Source organism: Simochromis diagramma, unplaced genomic scaffold (assembly GCF_900408965.1).
Source record: "Simochromis diagramma unplaced genomic scaffold, fSimDia1.1 OVJJ01000321.1, whole genome shotgun sequence".
Classification (NCBI taxonomy): Eukaryota; Metazoa; Chordata; class Actinopteri; order Cichliformes; family Cichlidae; genus Simochromis; species Simochromis diagramma.
The window spans coordinates 5,874,614-5,897,759 of NW_024386772.1; the positions used below are offsets into that span (position 1 = coordinate 5,874,614).

General features: G+C 43.6%; 1 protein-coding gene across 13 annotated transcripts in view; it reads right to left on the reverse strand.

The window, feature by feature from the left end:
• The window catches only part of arhgap23a (Rho GTPase activating protein 23a), a 66,609-nt gene that overhangs the window by 24,962 nt on the left and 18,501 nt on the right, over positions 1 to 23,146 (reverse strand). For 8 of the 13 annotated variants that reach the window (XM_040044834.1, XM_040044868.1, XM_040044861.1 and 5 more), the window contains exons 1-2: positions 8,934 to 10,546; positions 1,575 to 1,778 (exon numbers count right to left, since the gene is read on the reverse strand). In XM_040044834.1, coding sequence (XP_039900768.1) covers positions 1,575 to 1,778; positions 8,934 to 9,176 — 447 coding nt within the window. In that variant the 5' untranslated portion in view covers positions 9,177 to 10,546. The other 5 variants (XM_040044893.1, XM_040044884.1, XM_040044902.1 and 2 more) reach the window with 3 other exon arrangements.

Below are 23,146 nucleotides of genomic sequence, written 5' to 3' on the forward strand. Positions count from 1 at the left end.
CAAAAACAGTCTCCTCAGTTCCCAGTTCAACGGTGGCAAATATGTGCATTGCTTGGAATTTATTGCTCGTAAGGAAAGAAATGTGACAGCAATGTGCAAAATGTGCCGAGAAACACAAGGCTGGTAGCTAAAGACCACAGATCACCCAAATGTCTCCTCAGAATGAGTGAATTTTGACCAGGTAACAAAAGCAGAGCTGTTTTTCACATCTTCTACTACAGGCTTCAGGATATAATAAATAATAAAAGGAGGTAGCATCTAAAAATAGGTCCAGTGTATGTCCTCCCTATCCGAATGAGTACTTTTGTTTATTTCAGCTTATATGTATGGCAATAGCATGACTGCTGTATGCTGTAACTCAGTAACAAGTACTTTGACACTACACAGAGTAAATAAGCAAAAAAATTAAGTAGCAAAGAAATCTGTGGTACTGTAGTTACTTCTTTTTTTAGTTCACTTCATTTCACATTAAATAAAATATTGTTTTTTTCCCAAAGTGAATAAAAATCAAGTTACATCCTAATAAGAGGAAGTGTCAAGAGAAGGTTGTGAAGACGCTGAAGGGTCCTGTTAGAACCACGACCCAGACGACCTGTGGACCTATAAATCGAGAGCATGAATGAGTCACAGACCCTGTGAATCTGTACTAATTGGACACTAAGAGGTTAATTTGGGAGGTTTCCATGAAGCCTCTTCAGATAAGAACAGAAAGATCTGTGAGTCTAATTGTCCAAAAAACAACATGTGATCCCTTCTGAGGCAGAGGAGACAAGGGCAGAAATGAGGCCAAAGGCCAGCAGTGGGCCCATTGTCCAGGGCTGGCATGGTACGGCCCGGCTGCCAGTGAGTGGTACCAGGATAAGACAACAGATCCCATTCAATTCGTGTTCCTATCAGCAGCTGCTAGATGGTGGGGTGGTATAAAAATAATAGAGGCCTTGTTTCAGCTGGCTCACCCCACCCCAGCCTCCACATCCCTCAATTTCACATCTGGAGACGTTTGCCCCCACACCTCAAACAGCTAAATAACCACTCGGGCTCATTTCCCAACACCAGAACAAGCCTGAATTCACCAGGGACAAAAACAGGCCTGTGAAACAAACAGGAGTAAAATGAAGGTGTTTTTTTAAATTCCTCAAAGTAGTAAAATCTAAGCCCCGGTCCTTGTTCTGTCTCCAGATCTTGTGCCTCTCTTCCTCTAACAGCTCGGTTTCTTCGTCTTCTGCTGTCTCTAATCACCCAGGCTTGTTTTCTCCCTTTGTCTTTGTGTTCATTTTGCTCCGCTCAACCTCGCTGACCCGCAGCCACAGTATGATTGGCTTTATCTCTGAGCTCAAATTGGCTCTCTCCTGAGTTCAGCGAGTTAAAGCTAAGGCCTTCGAAACCCCTTTAAATGCCAGCTAGGATGAAATGGAGACCATGTGTACTATAAAAACAAACACAAAGTACTTTGTGACACTAAGCCCTGAAGCACAACTGGTATTTTTATAACATAATTCAACACTTTTAAACACCTTTAACATTTAAGGCATTTTCTAGTGTTTCAGGGACCTGCAGACATCTGTGACTCTCACCTTGAGGTTAGTGTGCAAAGCGGATTCTGGAGGATAAACGATGAAGTGGCGTAATGTGAAACCGAAACCCTGGGAGTTCTTATGGAGGACCAGCGTCCGGGGACCCTTCCAGCCCATGCCGACCCCCTCCCTTCCCGGCCGGGTCGCCATCGGCGGCCGAGGGTTGTCACCGGCTGAGGAGAAACCATCCCTCCGCCCCTTAGCCTGTAAACACAAAGAGATCTGGTTAAAAACATTACCCCCAGCAGGAAAAGCAATTTTATACAAAATGACTGCATTTTGTCATTTAGTAAGCTGGAATATTTGCTTCTAATAAGATTTACGGGCATCAGAAATGTCAGCAATATCAGTTCTTTCCCATTATTCGCACCAACACTCGAGAAAAACCTGCAGTTGTCCAGATTTATGGCTCACTGGAGAAGCACAAGGTGCCTCTGTACTCAGTGACATTAACTCCGCCGCTGCCGGACCGCTCATTAGCAGCTTCCTTGTGAAGTCCTGTCTGCTAGCCTCTGCATGCCACCCAGCCTCAGAACAATAGTCAATAAACACACCTGGGGGAGGGCAGGGGGGACTATCAGGAAGAGGCCATATCTAGACGGGGCCAAGCGGGAAATGCGGTTATCACCCAGTTCAGACTACAGTGACCTTGGTCTTATTCTAGGGAGAGAAGATCCAGGGACTCTGAGAGTGGAGAATAAAGGCAGATTTTCAGCACAGCTCTCTAAATTTCTCATTCCTGCTGCCGAGTAAATAAGTCCGGCAAGCTCAGCTGACAGACACACGTGAGAACTATCACCCGCCTGCTGCCCCATCGACCCACATCTGTCAGTCAAACACAATCACCTGACCAAACAGGCAGGAGTGGGAGCGAGGGAGAGAAGGAAGAAGGGAATCTGAGTGCCAGCTCACAGCTTAAGTCTGCTGCACACATCAAGTCACTGCAAAACTTTTCTTAGTAAAACTGAACTCCCTGCACTCTCACACTCTCCCAAACTTAAATTAAAACACTGTAATGACTAGTCCGACCAAGTCAGCCCGGTCTTTCAGTCACCGTGCCGTGCTTTATTTTGTTTAAAGCTGCAATCTTCTGCATACTGATGGTAAAAATAACTTCTTAGCATCTTACTGATGGATGCTACAGCATAAAAATGCAATGCACAGCAGACAAAAATAACATTTTTAACAGTTTCAGAAAGACAGATTATAAACAGTCAGATCATTTTTCTTCTTAGTAAATGATCATTTAGACAAAAAAAGACATTGATTTGTTTTTCATTAACTAAAGATGAGGGCTGACACTGATACGAGCAAACCAGGAGCTGCACGGGGATCTTAAATCACATTGCGCACATTTTTACGCCTACGCACTGTTTTGGTTAAATCAACGATGAGCTCAGGAGGACACCATATTAAATGATGACATTTTATCTAATCCTACTTGAAGATTAGATTAGATTAGATTAGACGAAGTAAATGATGACAGAGGTAAAGGTTGCCCAAATAAGTTCGTACACTGGTTAAATGCTAACGTCATACACTCTGAGAAAGGCTACAGGAGTCTATTAAAAGTAAATGTGATCCACCTCTCACCTACTAACTGTTACATCAATGCACAAAACTGTCAACGGATACAAACAAGTACCACCTGCTTGACCGCCTTCACATTCACCTGGGTTTTGCACATTTACTAAGGCATGCGGCAACTGCTGCTGTGATTTGGCACAATATAAATAAAACTGAATTGAATATACATTTTTAATTTGTGCTATAAGCCTTTAAAACCCTGCAACAACAGAATTTTTACTCCCCACACAGAATCTTCAGCACATTTTAACTAATTTAATGACTAACAAAAACATCTGTATACTGGATGTTTTACTTATCTTATGATGTTTTTTCCACAGGTTTTATTGATTTAATATGGGATGAACATCCCTATCAAAGGTCACTCTGTGACATGCCATTACAGCCCCAAAGATACAATAAAGGGTAGGGCTGTTTGATATAACGATATATATCGGATGACGATATAAAAACACGCTATCGTTTGTTTCATAGTGTCGCAAAATAAACTGTTTACGGCAATATTTTTTCATCGTTTTGATGGTCACTGTAGTGGCTATATTAATTTCTTACAGCTCTCTCTTTCTCTTATATTTAATATAACCACACTAGGACGGACAAGCGCCTGTTTTTATGCATTGTGGTTAGCAACGACAATGGTAACACCATCGCGTGTCTGCTTGTTTATGTTCCACATAAACCTTTCACAATAAAGCTCAAGATCCTGTTGAGACTTTTCAAAATAAACTGAATCACGTGAAAGAGCAGATTATTTACGAATGAGAAGTAAAAAAAAAAAAAAAAAAGAGCCGCCAGGTGCTAAAAAATAGACCTTAGACTCAAACGTTAGAACAGGCTTTTCCCCGCAGCACGCCGTGTAATAAATACTCACAAAGAAAACGGCGGCTGTTACAACTTATGTCTAAAAATGTATCGTTTCATGCATCGGTTAAAACACTCGACTCCAGCTACATGACGCGCAGCTGGAAACACTTCCAGCAAGTCGAGCTGCACGAGATTCACAGAATTTACAGAAAATGTTACATTTTTGTGATTTATATCGTTATCGGACGATAGAGTTCTTATATCGGGATATGAGATTTTGGTCATATCGCACAGCCCTAATAAAGGGACTTATTTTATGAGTGTACAAGCCATGAATCAACAAACAGAGGCCACAGATGTCATTTTAGGTGTGATTTGATGTGCATGTCACTTGATATGAAAAATGAGTGAATGCTCTGAGATTCAGATTACTCAAACCACACTGAGATATGAGTCAGTGTGCCCTTAAAAGTCGAAATCCTAAACTGTTTTGCGCGTCTTCAGATTCTGTGATTGTGTATGTTGCATACATGTTTTCGTGTCAGTGGGTTAGTATTTCTAGACCACATCATCTTGATGCACACCCCACATTCCGCTTCCTGTCCTCCCGATAAACATGCTTACACGCAAGCACAATAACGCGCACAGGCCTGTCCTGGCAAATCTCCGCATGGCCACAGAACAACAGGAAGTGGCAGGCTTGAGGCAGGAAGTGGGGCAGCACTGTGGGGCGGGATAACCCTACAAATATAACCACGGAGAGTTATGGAGGCACTTCCATTCTTCACCCCTCTTTCTCCTTCCTTCCAACCTCTCCTCCCTTCCACCTCTTCTTCCTCTCTCTCCACTTCTATTCTTGCAATGGAAACCTGGCTCTGCCGACATTTACCGCACATGTTCTTTTCCTCTAATTTCACATTCCATCGAGGGAAAAAAAAAGAAACCAAAAAATAAGTTTGCACTTATAGGCTACTTTCAGAAACATCAAGATGTTTGCTGGTTAAAACGCTTAAACGAATATAATTTTGGTTAATCTTGGCTATTTTCCAATCACAAAAGATTATTTTGGAAGATATGATGTGCACGTTTCACAGACTGTGATATCCATAGATTCTCAAAGCTGGATCTTTAGTCTGGCAGTCTAAACAATGTAAAATAACCCTTCTATTTTCTTAGAGAGGCATGCAGCGAGGCCTATTATGCGAGCCGCATAAAGAGGTGCGTGAGGAAGGCAGGGGAGTGCTTGGAGTGTCAAATTAAAATGATAAAGAAAAAGAAAAGGCCAGGAAAGAAAAAAAAAAAAAAGAGGAAATGAAAGAGCAACGGGGTGAAAGGAGGAAGAGACAGAGTGAATTCCTCGGAGGGCGCGGTTTGATTTTGGACAAGTTGAAACACACACAGCAACTGGCACAGGAGGGGCGGGAGCACAGATAGAGTGAATGAGACGAGAAGGATGAGGAGAGAAGGAGACGCAGAAGGAGGAGGAGTATCGGGCCCCAGCGAGGGACAGGCTCCAGCACGCCGGTTTCGACCACATGGCCCCTCCCGGCGCTGAGAATACTGAACCCTGTGATTACCCAAAACACACAGGGTCTGCCTGGGTCTCTGAGCCAGGAGGACAGTTTCCCACTCTGCAGCTCTGGACTGTGTGGGCTGTGTTTCTGCTCGGCCATTCTGCCGAATCTAGACTCAACCTTTTCCCCCTAAAACAAGACGAACCCCCTCTCATGCCCTCTGAGCATGATTCGACCAGTTTCCTCTGCCACCGCTACCAAAATAAAATTAAAAAACAGTTTAAGCTCGCTGACAGGCCTCTCCGGGACAGGACATTCAGTTTAACCAACAAGGAACTTGGAAAATTGTTTCTGCGGTTTTGCAGTCTAATCTTGACTTCCTACGCAGGCTGGATGCACAGACGAGGGAAACCTCGCTCCTGTTTTGCTGAGAAAAGAAGACATTTGGTATTTCCTGCCCTGCAAGTGGGAACTTAAACTGTTTCACATTGTTTTCGCCGAAAGAAGTATTACCTGCCGAGGCTGATTAGCAAATAAACTTCAGCGAGTACAGAGAACTGAAGAATCCTGTTATCACCTGTAGATGATGTCATTAAAAAAAGAGTAAAAAAAATGCTTCATTGGAAACAACTGAATATGCAGAAAAGCTTGTAATGTCACACCGCAGCTTCCTCCTTTGAGTGAATGTTTAGTGGGTAAAGTGGTGTGCTTTGCCAACACACAGCAGCAGCAGCCGGCTCTTCCCCGAGGACATTTTCCTCCTGATTTCAATTAAGAACCATATAATTAAGATGCAGGACTGATAAGACAAGAAAGGAGCAGCTCAAGGACAACATAGCATGCTGCATCTATAAAATCCAGAGGAAATGTTTGATGTTTAAATTGCGGCGCCAAAATTTTAGAGCCCCATCAGCTTTATTAGAGAATAAAAACGCTATAAATAAACAGCGGGGGTGGTAATCTTCCCTGAAATCCCGTAATAAAGGATTTTTGAGTCTTAAGAGGCTTTTCTAGGACATGACAATATTGTAAAGCTGACGGCATAATCGTCGGGAACAGCGTACGTGTAGGGTAGCACACGTCCACACAGACACACACTCTTGTCCTCGCTCCATCCAGAGGTAAAGCAGTTCAGAGGAATGCAGTGACTGTCAGGGAGCCCGGCTCCTGCTAAAACCCCAGCAGGACAGAACAATAATGCTCTTTTAAACAGCTGAGAGCTGCAACCTGTTTGAAAAGTGGAGCTTTGCGGCTGTTACAAATGCTGACGAGCCTTTAATCCCGATGGTCATAGCTGTCTGCGTCCGCAGCCCGGAGCCGAGCTGCCAAGAGGGAACAGGAGAGGGGACGGCGCGAAAAAAAGCCAAACCATCTCATCCTGATAATTCCTGGACTCACCGGCCACACACAGAGAGCGCTCCCCCACCTCTGCACCTCCACGAGCATCCTATGTCTCACAAATGTATGACGTGCACGTGAATATCCACCTTTACTCTCTTAAGGAAGCCGGCGGATTCTGTAATTTATATAACGATATGTTTAAGGGGCCATACTTGCGAACGTGTGTGAATGCAGAATGTTTGCTGAAAAACCAGTCCAGCCCCACAGTCCAGTCCAGTTCAACCAGGCCAACAGGTGATGATGCAATGTCTGTTAAACAGGGTTTTTTTCTGTTGAATAGCAAAACATGCCTACTTGTCCAAGTGAAACCTGAATCACTGGTAGCAGTGAAGTTCATTTAAGCTATTTTAATTCAATCCAAGGCCTAGAATCATTTCCAGGAGGAGCGGTTTTAGAATAACTTTTACAGCATGACTTGATAGCTGAGTGGGCAGCAGCACATGGCAGTTAGTCTGTGACGTGGGTTTAAATCTGACCAGGGACTTTTTATCCTCGCTGCCTCGACTTTTTGCTTTAACAAAGAGGTGAAAGTGCAACAAAACACTGCACTTTATCACACTTTTACATGACAGATTTTCACCTTTACAACTCGTGAGGGTGTTGCGGTCGTGCCGGCAGCTGAATGTAAAGGAAAAAAATGCAAAAAGAATTGAATGCGCCAATCCTGTGATCCCTCAAACGCAATAAATCTCAACGATAATAAAGCAGACCAAGATACCAGACATATGATGTGCCAGAGAGATAGTAGAAGTGCATATTTCAACTTAAAGTAACAGATAGAGACGGCTAGGTGCAACTGCTCTTCCTCCCCCTCTCCTAAAATGTAAACAGTGTACAGTGTCTGTTTGTCCCAGCTGTGTCCATACAGCCTCTCCTTTTCCTCCCCCCACACTTACATTCCTCATTATGGCATTTTTTAAACTGTGTCAATGAGTCTGGGGGAAGGGGATGATGAGAACCATTAAAAAAAAAAAAAAGCAGTGAAAAAAGATGTGATATTCCACATAAATGATCACGGTTAAATGAGGAAGTAATGACCTGAATTCTGAGGGCATTTGGGACTTGGGGGTGGGGATGCACAGCTGTACAACTGCATGACACCTCGATCAAAGTGGTACTTAGACGCCACCTTAAACTGTGCTTAGCCAGTAATTAGAAGCTCCCCAGAGGAAGAAAAGGGTCAATATGCAAGCCATTCCTAATCCAATGGATGGAAAACGTGAGTAAGCTGGGAAATATTTTTATTTGCTAAACGTAGCTTATCTGATCTTAAATTCATAATTCTAAGTATATTTTTGTTCAGAATTAACAAGTCCACAACAAATTCAATAATCCGGTGTGTACGTGGTCTTTGCAGGCCAACTGCAGCTAAAAGCCACCTTGACTGTAGGTAAAAACTACACTTTCTTAATTATATTGATCCACTCAAAGAAGTCTAAACAAAGTGTGCCTGCCAAAACAAAAGAGCCTGAAGGCAACACAGGCATTTCTCCAGAAACTTTAAAGAATCTACCAACAGCTGAGGGGTTAACCGGCTCCAAACAATGAGTACAGTTACAGAGAAGCATTGCTGACATGCATGACTAATTGCACACAGTGGTTTCTGGAGAGTATTGCTGATATCATTGTTTGCTGTGTTAATTCTGGAGAACCACAGAAGTCACCACGAGCACGACAAAAAACATCTCCGATGTCTTGGAGTGTAAAGTGGCCGAGGATTTAGCAGGAAGTATGTTAAATAAGCAATCTGGTCAATTCATTTGACAACAGAAAAATTTATGAGAAACTATTCAAACAAGCAATGTACAGTTTTAACTGATAAATCTTATTTTTAAAAACAGATAAAACAGGAAATTCCTACAAATTTCACATCTTGCTATTAGAAGCTGTGATGGGGATCAATACACTGATGGAAATCCTCATCAAGTCATCTAGCTAAAGCATTTAATTTGGACTCAACTTGTCATTTAACAGCAGCCACTGACTGATGCTTTTAGCCACAGTCACCACATCTTAACGTTAGATGGGTGAAGACCGGTGACCCCTTTCTTACCCTGGGCTGATGAGAGCTCTGGCTGTGCCCAATAGGCATGGCAGGTGGCGAAGTGGGTGGCTCCGAGGTCGTGCCTCCACGTAGAACCGCCAGCCAAATGCAACGAGGTTCAGGGGAGCTGCAGTCCACCCCCACCGGGTTCTGGAAGCTCCAGTCAGACCCGGCTGGCGCAGGACACGGGAGCATAGCAGCGGGCATCGGAGCGCTGAGTTTGGTCAGATCCGCATCGCTCGCCACCAACATGGGCTGCACACACTCAAGCACCAACACAAAGTCCTGGACGGTGTCCAGACACAGACCTACAATCGAGCCAAGACAGGGTGGCTGCTTTTAGTGTCTTCCGATTCTCCAGTCATTTAACTTCACGCCTCCTGGCTCCAGTCCATTTCTGCTGCTGCTGCTGCTGCTGCTGAGCCTCGGGAAAGTTTAATCCAACAAGTTACACATCACAGCCTGACGCTCCTGACCTCCATCGGTCAGCTCTCCAAGACCCTCATCCGCACTATTGGGGGGTTCGAACCAGAGGAAGAAAAAGGCAGCAGATAGAGGAGTGTGTGTGTGGTGCAGGGATCAGAGGTAGGTCTGGTTTCACTACAGACACACACACACAGACCAACTGACAGCAGCCCTCCTGTCGGTGTCCAGTGATGTTCTGCATTCAAAGCCACTCTGTCCACCCCCCAAAACACACAACTGCTGTCCCAGAGGGCTGGATCTTCTGTCTCTCCTCCCTCCCACTGCCCCCACTCTCTCCTTTCACCCTCCCTCTCTACCTCTAGTGCCAGACAAACTTCATCTCTCTCTCATCTTAATCCCGAATAATTACTTTATCACAGCGACCATCAGCTACTCGATCTGTTGCTTTTCTGTTGCTTCTCCTCTTTTGCTTTCTCTTTAGTCCTTGTTTTTGTTACTCGGACTGTATCCAGACAGTTACTGACTCCTTCCACATGAACCGGTCTGACTGTCATCAGTAAACAAACACCTGTGCACTGTAAAGCGGAACTCTTGAAGCCATACGTTGGGAAAAACCGAGAGCGGGTCAGCTGTTAACAGTCCAGGTGAAGAGATCTCCTGTAGGGTTGCTGCTGGTAGGTTAAATCCACGTTGGATCCTTCCTGTGCTGCACGTGTGCTGCACATGTGTGTGTGTGAGCGACACAAACACAGTGACAGAGCTTTGGTCCCGCTGCTAAACTCCACAAAAGCCAGCCCTGCCTCCACCGCCTCCCCTCCACTCAAAGGGGAGATGAAAAAAAAAAAGAGAGAAAAGAGAAAGAGGCCAATTTGCAGCACAAAGAGAGGAAAAAAAACATTTGCGGCTGCTATGCTTAGTCTTCTACTCCCTTTTTCTTATAGTTAGGAGGGGAAAACACAGAGGAGGGAGAATGATAATGAGAGAACATGGAAAAAAGCTGCCAAAGACAGAGAAGGAGAGCAACGGGCGCTGCTGTGGTTGTAAAAGCTCTGAAAATAACACGGTCGCTACTGGATGTCAATATGACCTCTTTGTCAAGCCTATACTCCCACTCTCACGTGCAGACACACTCCTTCCCAGAGGATCCACCCATATACAACACAGTGACACCTAAAAACCACTAAATCAGTCAGGGGTGAGTTCTCACCAAACAGCCAGGCGTCCAGGGTACGTGCGAGAGCGGCAGACAGGTAACCATGTTGTTGTTACAGACAGCCAACGTTCCCCTCCGGTTGTCGTCACTGTTAACCTGCCGAGCATCCGTTACCGATGAGGTTAGACAGGTTTCACCTGCCGAACAGCGGGGCAAGTTCCAACTCGACTGGAGAAGGCCGTCATCCGCAAAAAACACCATACCCTCTGGATATGTCGCACTATGCCAACAAGAACACACACTGCAGGCTTTGATAGTTTATACTCACTGAGGAGGTGATAAATTAACGAGTCTGTTACTTTCACAGGCAGAAACATACCCCAAGAAGAGTGAATAATAGTGGCGTGTCCAATAAAAGTACCAAAAAATATAAAACACAGTTAATATAAAATATGAACTCAAAGCGTTTCGGTGTCATCTAGCACTTTAATATGATATCCTGCGTTTCTCTTCCGTGTGGGTCACTTTTTCTTTTTTTTTGTTAATCTTGTGCAAACACACAAGGATGTATACATGTGCGTTAGGAAGATATGTTACATTTACTCCAGGAAGTTAAGATATTGTGCAATGTGCAATGTAAGGCTGCAAATGCAAGGCTGAAAAATGAAGCAAATCTGGAAAGGCTAAAGATACTTCCTTAACTGTGAAGTTAACGTCTCCCTTCTCTACATCTCTACTTACCAATTTAAATTTCATTATGGTGCAAAATTATGCAACATTGAGTGACAGGACAACAGTCAGTCAAAGTCTACACGCCAGTTTTGGTGAATGAAATTCAAGCAGTTTAGTTTCTGTGCATCATTCTTTCACAAGTATCTGTGTGATGCTAATCGCTTTGCTACTCAAGCTAGCTACGCTCTCATCCAGATGTGATCACTTCGAGATCCCTGCAGTGGTCCTGCGTTCAATACAACCATGTTTTATGTGCAGTCTGTGGGATCAGTCATTGAATGATGTAAAGAGTAATTTATTTACAATAAAACTCTGATTTACATTATGGGAGATCTTTGATCAAGAGTCCAGAATGTTATAATTGGCCTGCAGTCACCCACATATCCCTCACAGGCCATGCTCTTCATGTTCTCAATTTTGCATTACAGCAAACATTGGAAAGGCTTTAAAAAGCTTTTTTATTAATAAGCTCCATGTATTCATACACAGCATGCAAACATCTGATCTTGTTCAATTTTTTGCATGTTAGCAACAGGCCTATTAAAGCAACAAGGCGCTTGCACTGCATGACTGATATGCATCCTTAATAGTTGCTTCTAATTCGTACGTCATCATAATAACGAACATCATTTTTATGGGCGTCACACATTTTCTATTTTTCTACTTCCAAGAGTCACATAGTGGCTCTTTTAATGATCTTTCCTGCAAAAATAACAAACTACATTGAGGTGGATCCACACCTCACTTTATCCCCAGTTAGTTTATTGAGTCAGTAGACTTTCACTTACACACACAGGCACACACACACACACAGAAACCAGTTACATGTGAATACAAAAGGCTGGTTTTCTTGTGCACATGCATACACACAAGCACATGCCACATGTCCCACTGAGTCACTGCTGAGTATAAATACACTAGGCTATGTAATTATGGTTCCACTTAAAGTCAGAAGGCTGTGGCTGCAGGGGGGTTTGTCTTCTCTCTGTGGTTCAGACCAGAGCTTCGGGTTCAATGCACCACCAGCCGGAACCGCCCTGCTGGATCACCAGGGGGAGGTCCGATTCATCACCAGGAGGGGGAGATGCGAGAGAAAGAAAAAGCCAGACGGGGATTTAAAATCTGCATCCATTTCAAAGCGGCAGCACTGAGATGGGATTTCATATGGCACTTTTTACAATAACAGTTAGTTTTAGTGAGGCGGGAGGAGTGCCTAATTTGGAAACAAAAGGTTTCTGGCTGTCTCACACCCTCTCTTTCTCTCGGTCACCCTTTCATGAACCATGACGGCACTTACAAAAACAGGAGGTTAAGTGAGAAAAAAAAGAGAGATGGCTGGCAAAAGAAAAATGAAAATAAAGGCATTGAGTTACAGTTTATCTGATGTGAGCCACACGTGAGGAGCTCGAACAAAAGCACATGGTCTACTGGTTAGCCGAAACATGCCCGAGCAGGCAGACATCACCTGCATATGGGCTTAATTTAAATCATAACAGCATACCTTTTTTTTTTATCTAGCTTGTAACGATTTGAATGCTCAGTAAACAGCACTCGAGGTTTTTTCTTCCCCCCGTTTCTTTTAGATCTTAACCTGGGAGCGCGAAACTCCTGGAAATGTCAGGAAATCAAAGCCCGACATGCACCGCAGCTCTCAGAGGAGCGACGTCTCTGCCCCTCACTGCTCTCCGACAACAAACACATCTGTGGAAAGTGAAAACTGCCCGCTGGTGTAAGGGACAGATTAGTCTGGCGATATGTTTTAATCCCTCTCATAGTCGGATCATGACAGTGAGCCAACCGATTAACACACAGTGGCCTCCCTACCCTTTTTGTTTTCCCCACTGCAGCTTCCTCGCAAGGCAAAACAAAAGTCTGTCTCTTCTCTGCTGCATCTACAAAACAGAGCTGTGATGAGGAGAAAAAAGGCAAGGAAAGAGCAGAGTGAAGCCATTCAGAGTGCTGACTGAGCGCTCGGTTGGCCTGTCGCTAACAAACCGCGCTGCAGACACAACCGTAGGGTGTCTTCTCTAAACACAGGCTGCAAGAAAAGGCACAAAAAGGGTCAGAAAAGGACAGACGGGGTTTGATGCTTACAATGACTGACACAACAAAGACAATACATAGATAAAGAACTTTAATATCATTATAATCTGACGTCTGGAAACCCTTGAGGAAAATCCCGTCGCCTCTGGTGAGACAAACTCCGGTGACACACTCAACATGTGCCAGGAAAGGCGATAAAGGAGCCCACATGAGTTATCTGTGTCATCACACTGGAAACTAAGGAATGATTCAGATTTTACCACAAATATATGCCCGATGCACCGCCACGGTTACCAAGCTCCGAGGGGGTCCCCCAAGATGAGTAACAAACAAATCAAAGCCACACTTTTTCCTTAAACAAAGCTGTTTGTCTTTTCCATTTTCCCACCAAGAATTGGGGACTTTTGTTTTTGCCTTTGTGCTTTAAGAAAACATTTAAAAGAGTGTTCACAAAGCGGCTGTGAAAAACTTTTCTGTGCCTCAGTATTTCTTAGGTTTAACTAAATATAATCTACAGTTATGAAACATGAGGCTATTTTAATAAAAGAATGAGTTTTATTAGAGCACATTTCACATGTAGCGGTTCAATAATTGGCTCTAGATGGCATCAGCATGGAGTCGATTTCTCCGTCTAGACAGACATTAAGTGTAATCTGCTGAAGTGGATTGTACAAAAGCAAGCGCTTGTGTGAAAAAAGGGGATGTAGCTGTTTTAAGATGGTTAATTTTAACTTTAATCTCCAGTAAATCCCCATGCCATGGAACCTATAGGCCTTTGTAACAGCATTCATGATGTAGTGAGCAGACAGCAGACACTAGAGGGCAGCTGCAACCCAGAGTCTAAAAGCAGATGGGTGGGGGGGGAAAGCCCAGAGGGCACTGGGCCGCAGGGGAAAGAGCAAAGGGTGATGAGCTACATGTAAATGTAAAGTTTTACAACAATAGGTGGCATGAGTGTGTGCCCAGGGCGAGGAAGTGCAAGAAGCCGACCTGTAAGCCGTTATCTGCGATTTGTGGTTGTAAATGAGTTACAAATGGATAAGCTCGGGGTGGGAGACTGCGGCTGGATATTAGGGAGGTCACACCTGTTGTGGTCTCTGTTGTGCAAAGCTCGGAGACGATAGCAGGTGCAGAGCGAGACGAAACGTGCAAGGGTCAGATATCTAATCAACACACAGCTGAGGTGGTACCGGGGTGGTCTAACCCTCCCTGACTGGCCAGAGGACTTTTACAACAACAACAACAACAACAATGCATGACTCAAATCTGCAAACCAGAAGAAGCGTCTTCTGTGTTAAACCCACTGCATTATGCATGCACTCCACATGACATCAGCCCAAGTGAGCTGGCTGAGAACTGAAATATCAACTCTTTAGTCACCTTTTCCCGCCCACTCACTCACACACTTAAGATATTATTAGCTCCATGAAGCTAATAATGTACAAGAAGTCTGTAATTACTGATATGAGTCAAGCTTTTAATCTGAACCGACATTACACTGCTTTAAAAACAGGCCACAAAAAGATTATTTTTATAATTAACCAGGTTAAGATTAATGTCTGTTTAGTCCCGAAAATAGTAAAAAAAACATTGATGCCCAACAGCGTGAAATCTGAAGCTGTGGTGTATCATAACGGAAGTCTTACAAAACCTGCCAAACCAGTGAATCTTTGGCTTTCAGTGTTATAGCATGTCACTCTTTTACTGCAGTGTTAATCAACAATCATTCGGCTGGCTTAACACATCAGATAAGTTGATAGTAACAACACAATCTCAATTAGGGACCTAAATCACAGGTAATCATTTAGCACTGATAATAACTTCTTAACTCATTTAACTAGGTGAGCTAAAGCACTGACTCCAGCTTCCCAAAGGTGACAATCTGCTCCTTTTCACAAGAATTGATTAATTAATTCAATGTATAGGCAAAATGATTCATTCATATAACCCATTTTTTGGAAATTATAACACAAAAAATGTGCCTATTGTGCTACTTCTGCCACAAGGGAACGCTGGGATACATGAGTCAGCCCGCCGGCCTACAAAGCATCTACGTGGACAAAAATGCCCGATACAGAGCAGGAAGCAGAACACGAAAGGGTGGGGGCGTTGACAGATGTTGGAGAGCGAACACCGGGGTAAAGGGGGGGAAACTTGGAGGGAATAAAAAATGAGGACAGAGAGTGATCTAAAGCAGAAGCAAGAGTCAGGAAGTTGAAGAGAGCAGATGGAGAGGAGACAGGAGAGGACGATTTAAACATCTGGGCTCAGACAGCGGCGGCGCAGGCGCGTATTTACGCAGAGACGCACTCTAAATACCTCCTCTATTGTTTCATTTAAATAACGCAGCACATAAACGACGACAGTCCAGACTGCACAGCTGGAGGCTAAACCACAAAAATGTCACTTCTTTGCTCAATCAAGCTAATTAAAGGCTAAGAAATGAATCCATTAACAGACAGTCTGCTGACAAATGATTAAACACACTAAGAGATGTGTAAGTGAGTGTTGAGAATAATCTATCCTATGGATTTTTGCCCTGTTTTACAACTCGCGTTCCAAAAACGTGCACATCACCTCTTCTTTTAACAGAATTCTGGGATTGCTTGGGAAGAGAGGTGTACTCTTTAAAGCAAATAAATACTCAAGAGTTCGGGGACTCCTCTGGTATAGATTTTTTAAATAAGTCGTCAAATTCTGCTAATGAGTAACAGGTTTGGGTTGCAGGCAGGCAAACTGAGCACATGGACAATATCTTGGTATTGTCTTGAAAAGCATGCTGGTGGAATTGCAGCATGTATGTATCATTCAGCATTAATGCTGCCTTCACAGATGTGCAAGTAAGCCAAGAAAACCCCTAAAAATAATCTCAGGCACAAAGTAAGTGTCACTGTTTCTGAGTGTGTTTGAATTGCATCGCTTACGATAAAAGAACCAACTATTCACTGACATGGTTTTCAAAAATGCTCCTGGATCTATAAAATGATTTTCCTGTAAACAGCCTGAATATCAAAACCATCCACAGGCAGTTTACAAGATTCAGATTATCTGAATCTTTATTTAATCCCCATATATATTTGTGTGAATGCCTCTTAAGTCTTCCACAGTGATGAACTTCTCCTCCAATTACATGTAACGTCCTCAGCTCCACTGGGATGATCTTCTTCATGTTGTTGGCCGGTGTTTTGTTTTAACATGACACAATCTTTGCAGGCTTTTGCTCTCCCCGTCTGAACTTTGTTGGACGGGCTTTCTGGAAGCAAATTCAAAAAGTTTCAACATCTGATAGTGTCGCATTTATACTTCTCAAATTTAATGGGTGGGTCTCTCGTGGCTATAAAATTTTTCATAGCAAGGAGAGACCCGCAGGCCATATTGCATGGGATCAAAACTGGATGTATGAAGGAAAGGATGGTTTCTATTTGTGCATGTGATAAAGAGCGATGACGCATACAGGCAAAACACACACACACACTATGACATACACTAAGTGGAGAGACGGTGCTCCACTTTAACCTAATTAACGAGAAGTGGCTCCTCTAGTCTACTGCATGTTTTATGTTCAGGTCACTTCGATAATAAAACGGAACTAAAATGAAGAAGAAGCTTCGTCTCTTACTGGATATTTCATGCATGCATTAACAGTTTAACTTTTTGTGTCCGCTTATTTTTTAGTGAAGGGTGAGAGCTCAAAGTTGCCATGAATACTATCAAGTTGCCTATGTTTGACCTTAATAGTTACTATAGGTCTGAACTTTAAGACTCTCAGACTGTAAAACCACTTGGCTCATTATAAAGAGCCAGGTGTGAATCCTAGATCCTTCCTCTCTTTTCAGACATGTCTGAAATCTGGAAGTCTGAAAACGTTCCACCTTTTGATGCATGAAAGATGTGTGACGGCCGAGCAGTCACCAAGAACGCTTAAATCAAAACACACTGGTTCTTGCTAAAGATCTGCTCTCTTTCCACGGTGTTTTTAGTCATGTCGCGTCCCCTCACGCTTAGCCAAAGAACATGAAACAAAGAGGACCGAAACAACAGCCACATCCTGCTGCTTCTGAAAGCCACTATGAGGCGACGGCTGGGTTTTATCAGGTAAATTCCCAGCTGTACCGTATAACGAGTCTTCTGATACTGACGGGATCTATGACGACATCTGGCAGAGAGCTAACTTTACTCCTTGCACTGTATTCCCCGCCCCTCACCACTCCACTGTACTGACCACAACCGCTGGGAGCAATCAGAGCGTCACGTCTGAGCTCCACTGCAGTAAGATGCCCTCCCTTGCTACCCCTCCCTTCTTTTTCCCCTTTTTCCCTTTTCTTCTCTTTCTTTCCTGGTTGTTTTCAGAAGCAGGCCTCAGCAACAGAAAACCACAGGGCTCCAGCAGGCCTTTTGACTCTCTCCACCCCCCTCGCCCGCGTTTGGAAGAAGCGCGGCCGTACTTTGAGCCCCCTCTTCTCGGTTGCTTCCCTCTTCAGACCCACATGTATATATTTAGCTCATCTCTGCTTCTGTATAATTAACAGATGAAAATTATAACTTTGGGACTCGGAGATGACGTTGCTGTTCTCCTTGGCTGAAGCTGAACTTAAGCTTCAGCCCTAGGGGGGACAAAAACCAGGCGGCGGTCCAACATGTGGGGCGTGGTGGAGGCGATGCTAAGCCAGGTTGGGAAACTGAGCGAGGCAGTTAAAAAAGAAAGAGAAAGACGACTGCAGAAAGGAGTCAGAGTGTTTATTAGAGCTAGCGAGATGGCCTGCTTGACTGCCTCCATCAGCCCTGGAGTTTCCATTTGTGGTCATCTGGTTTTTACATTCCTGCCATGCACCACCGCTCACACCACGCCGTGGAAGTCTCCATCACTAAATTCACACAGGACTGTACAATCCAGCAACTCTCAAAGCTGAGTCTGGGGTGTAGAGTAGCCATTTAGGGAGCTCTCAGAGTAGTGAAGAATAGTTTAAGTTAATGAAAACTTTTCTTATGTTTAGGTCTCACAGATGGAATCTGATCACCTGGGAATCTGTGGGTTACATCTGGGTATTTGGGGATGTGAAAATAGTTTTAAAGACTGCTTTTGCAGATGCACGAGTACACTGATGCAGCTCTTAACCCAGCTGGACAAATTCCCACTGTCTAAAAGTTCAGCAAGATTTTCCAATATTTCACAAAGACCATCTCAAATTAAGATCAGTGTTCTGATTCACATGACTCTCCACGGGCTCACAAAGTCCCTCTTTAACAGTGTACGCATGATGCCACCGGGCAAAAGATAGCAACTGCACGTAATCAATTACTACAGTTTAAAGGAGTTTGGAGGCAGACACATCAATTCTTCCCCTTTTCAATCTAGTCAAATCTGAAGCACAGCCAAACACATGTGATGCAGAGGTCAAGCGAAACTTGCTAGGCGTGATTTTTCTGGCAGTAACTTCAGCTTCTGTTCTCACTTTGAGATAAACCTGCCGATCCTCAGATTAAATCCAAAGGGGCTTTTGCAAACCATCTCTTCTCTTCAGCATTCCCCAGCAGAGCAGAGATGCTCTGCAGATACTGACTGGCATGTTTCGAATACAGGGCGATCGTCCCACGCTATCACTTCATCTGCTCCTTCCTGTTGACTGTGATGTAAAACCCTGTTTAGTCCTAATATTCGAGCAGATCCCAAAGGCACTGCCCTTTTGAGCGCTCCGAGCAACGATGAGATCCATATGCCAAGCTGATGATGCTATGTCTGCATCTTTAACCTCTGTCACTCTGTATTAGCAGCCTTTTAATGCAACCCAGAGACTGTTCACCCTGCAGAAATAAACTGTCCTTTTGTAGCCTCATGACTTCTATCACCTCAGAAAAGAAGGTCAAATTTGCCACCTGAAGGAAATTAGGCTCGCGCTTGTATTCTTATTTTGCTTAGCTAATGGGACGCCTGGAGAGGCCTCCAACTGTTAACACAGGAATCATACACTCGCATATGTTTTCACTCTGTTATTCGGATTGAAGACACGTTGCCATTGCTTATAGTGAAGAGGAAAGTTAACAGAAACACACTGGACTGTTAGTTTTCACTCTGTAAACTCAGGGCGGTGGGTGGGTGGGGGGGTTGGATATACAAGAACTGTACAAAAACAAACCCTTCATGGCAAAAACCTACATGTGAATACCCGCTGCTTTAAGGATGACATTCTGCTCACAGACGGCACATACAGACAGAATTGAAAGCAGCGGCGGCAGCAGAGTATCCTGAAAGGAGATGCCCAAAGAAGGAAGCAGAGAGGGGATCAAAGCAACGAGCGATTCACAAGGAAATGAAAAAACAAGAAAGCTTCAAATTCGGAAGAAGCCAGAGAAGAAGAAAAAGGTACTACTCTATTAATAAGAACTGTGACACACACAGTCACACACAGAGAGGGAAAAAGACCAACAAAGAGTAGAGAAGAGAAGGAAGCCGGAAGAGATACGAGTGAGAATAATGAAGCTCAATGTGTGCAGAGTTAGAGTTGAGTTTGAGTGCATCTGAATTCATGCAAACCTTCAGCCAACAGAACACAACTGCTGTGTATTTGCCTGAGCAAGTAAGGCTTCAGTCACATCAGCCTAGAGACTGATCAGCGACCCCCTTTTAACCCCAGGTTGCTAGGGAAAAATGTCTATTTCCTGCTCAGCTGGTGAGTGGTTGTTGGCTGATGCTATGTGAAATAGGTCACAAAGAGATATACAGTCTGGAAAACCTCCTTGCCATTGCTTTGGTTGCAAAAAGACTGCCAAAGTTACCTGTAGTTTGCATGGAAAATGCCAATTTATCTGCAAACATTCTTTCACCAGTTGTTAATACAAATTTTTCCCTAGCGGCGGCAGTTATCAGGGAGTCGCAGAGGTGACCATATCCCAGCAAACTAAATGTTGTGCTCTACTCTTCTTACGCTCATGTATTTCTTCTTTCATCCAAAAATAGCTTTCTCAAAATTTTAGTCCATATCTGGTAATCATTTTTGGATTTCACCTTTAGTTTGGCGCCTTTGATTTTGAGCAATCAGCCATTTTTTTTAAGCTTTTGTGTCTCACATTCCTGAGCCACATTCCTTTGTTTGATTTCACTTTCAAATTAAATCCATATATCTGGATTAAATATGGGTTTCTTTGCTCTAAAATTAAAAGAAAGAAAAATAAGGGACCCAAATTTTTTAAGTTTGCAAACTCCATAGTGTAGTAGTTTACACTTCCACCAGACAAGGATACACAAACCCCTCAATGTTAAATTAGGACGGGCATCTGGGATAAAAACTTTCCCAAATCAAACAAGAAGGTACAAACTGTAGTGACCTCCTTGTAAATAAGGGTCTGTAACAGCTGGTCACCCATCAGAATCAGCTGATTCTTTCTTTACAATACTTTTAGCATATCTAATGATATTTAAGAGAATATGAATATTTTGGGAGGTGTAGGTTGAAATTTGCTGCTTTTCGATTAGCCTTAGTTGTCCCAGCTTTCTTTGACAGATTGGCAGCCTGTCTAGGATGTACCCCACCTCTTACCTATAGCAGCTAGGATAGGCTCCAGGCTCCCCACAACCCAAAACCATCACCCTGAAGTGGATAAGTGGAAAAAAGGATGGATGGATGTCAAAATTTGAAGCTAAAACTTGGATTTTTTTTTTTTTAGCAAGGATGTTTTTTTCTCTTCTGACTGTAGTTTCTTGTTAAGTGTTGAAACCCGAATAACAAGCAGCATCAAGCTACTGATTTAAAGCTGCACAATAACAAAGTGAGACAACATCTCAGAGTAATGTTACACACAAAACCAGCAAACCAAATAAATCGTATGACTAGGATTATCCATTGAGAGAATCTAAGCGAATATGTAAACAGAGACGATGTTGTGCTCAACCACCAGGCATCAGGAAAACCACAGCGCTTTATCTTTTCCCAGCATCCTTGGCTCATTAGCCTCCTGATAATCTCTGTCCCATGATTTCGCCAGACTGTCAAAACAGCCTTCCCGTCTGAGACCGCTTACAAATAGCACGAAACACACCGTTGCTGTTGTTGTTGCGCGTGCATGCACACTGCAGCACTGCGGCCTGGGATGTTTGGGAAACAGAGATAGAGGTTAGTGAGTCAGCGCTCAACCTCCAATGAAAAAAAACAGCGATCTACCGTGTGTGTGACCTGCAATTCACAGTTCATCAACTCACAACTGCAGCTTTGATGGACGGTACCTGGCCGGCTGTCATTTACAGTATAAACAACAGAGCAGCATTTCTGAGAAGTTAAATACAGTGAGCAAACATCATCTCACTAATAAGCAAACACAACTCTTCTTCTTTTTCTTCTTTGGATGCTTTAACATTTCGCATCACACCGAAAAAGAAAGTTACGTTAGCGCTCTTCAGCCATCACGTGTAATTGGAGATTCGTATCATGAAGACACACTGAAACAAAAATAAACACAATTTCTGATGTTTTCTAATCAGCCTGGTTGGTTGAAACTAAAAGGATTTTAATGGGCTCGTTATGCATCCACTTATGCAATCAGTGCAAATGGTGCATATTAGATGATGAGAGGGAGAAGTTGGGTGGTTATATGGAAGTTATGGAGGAACAACCTCTTTTTCTTTCCTATTTCTTTACCTTTCAGTGCTTCCCCTCACATGACTCATCAGGATTCTCCCGATTTTGTTATCTTCCCTTTTTCTTTACCCTTCCTCCACCCTAGTCTCTCTCACATTCCAGTGCAATCCCCGCTGTTTGCAAAAAGAAAAAAAAGAAAAGAAGTGCACAGCTGATGAGAGCAAGATGCATCGCTCCATATAGTGTTCTGCAAACACACACTCGCTCTTAAGACAGCTCTCTCTTTGCAAAAACAGAACATGTGCAAGAAAAGTAGAACTGTGCACAGTCGACACCGAGACGAAACAACATGCAGGATCAGATGATGTGAATGTAAATCAGTCACACAGGAGCCCTTGGTTAACCCTTGTGCCCCCCTGCTGCACACAGTGACAGGCGTTCCCGCCTGCCTCTTTAGCCTCTTTACTGGGGGCCAAGTGTGTGACGAGTGGGGCCCCTAACCTCTGAACCTTGACCCTGAGTCAAACCTCACCCTGAGCTGCTGCCTTCAGACTGATCCTGCAAGCAGATACAGACAGAGTCAAGTCTGCATTTCCAAACAAGACCTGGCGTGCTCTTCATTCTTCAATATGTCAACAATAAACCCCTCATGCAATGTAATGTGCTGTACAACAGCCTCATATTTTCCTTTGCAGAAACAACACTTCGAGACACACACCAACACAGCATCTTTGTAGGCACAAATACAAAGAGGTACTGACGCATGCCAGACCATCGACAGGCTGAATCTAATTAGCTCTCATCTGTTTCTGAGAGAGAGGCTTTGTTTTACACCAAACCTCCCACCGCCTGCCAGTCAGACGCCACAGGAAAATCTCCCAGTTGAGGCACAACACAGGCCGAGCGTGCCCTGCAAGAGAAGGGCTAGGTAGGTATGAGATCCGTCACTTTTCACCCAGCAGAGCGTCTCACCAGTGTGTAAATAATTAGAAATTCTCTTAATTCTTTGGCCAGTTTCAGAGAACAGCAATGCCTCCCAGGAAGCACAAATATCAAGTTATTTGATTATGATGGTTTATATACAAACTTGAGTTCCACTTCCATTAAACTTAACCAAGTAGTTTTGGGCGTCTAAACCTACCCGCTGAGTGAAACTGAACATAAATAGCGAGTGAAAGCCCAATAACAAAGCACAAAACACAAACAGGAAGTGATCTGCAGACTTATGACTTGTGCTATCCTGTAGTTCTTTAAAAATGAACTCTTATCCCTCACTGTCCAGTGCTGCTGAGGCTCTG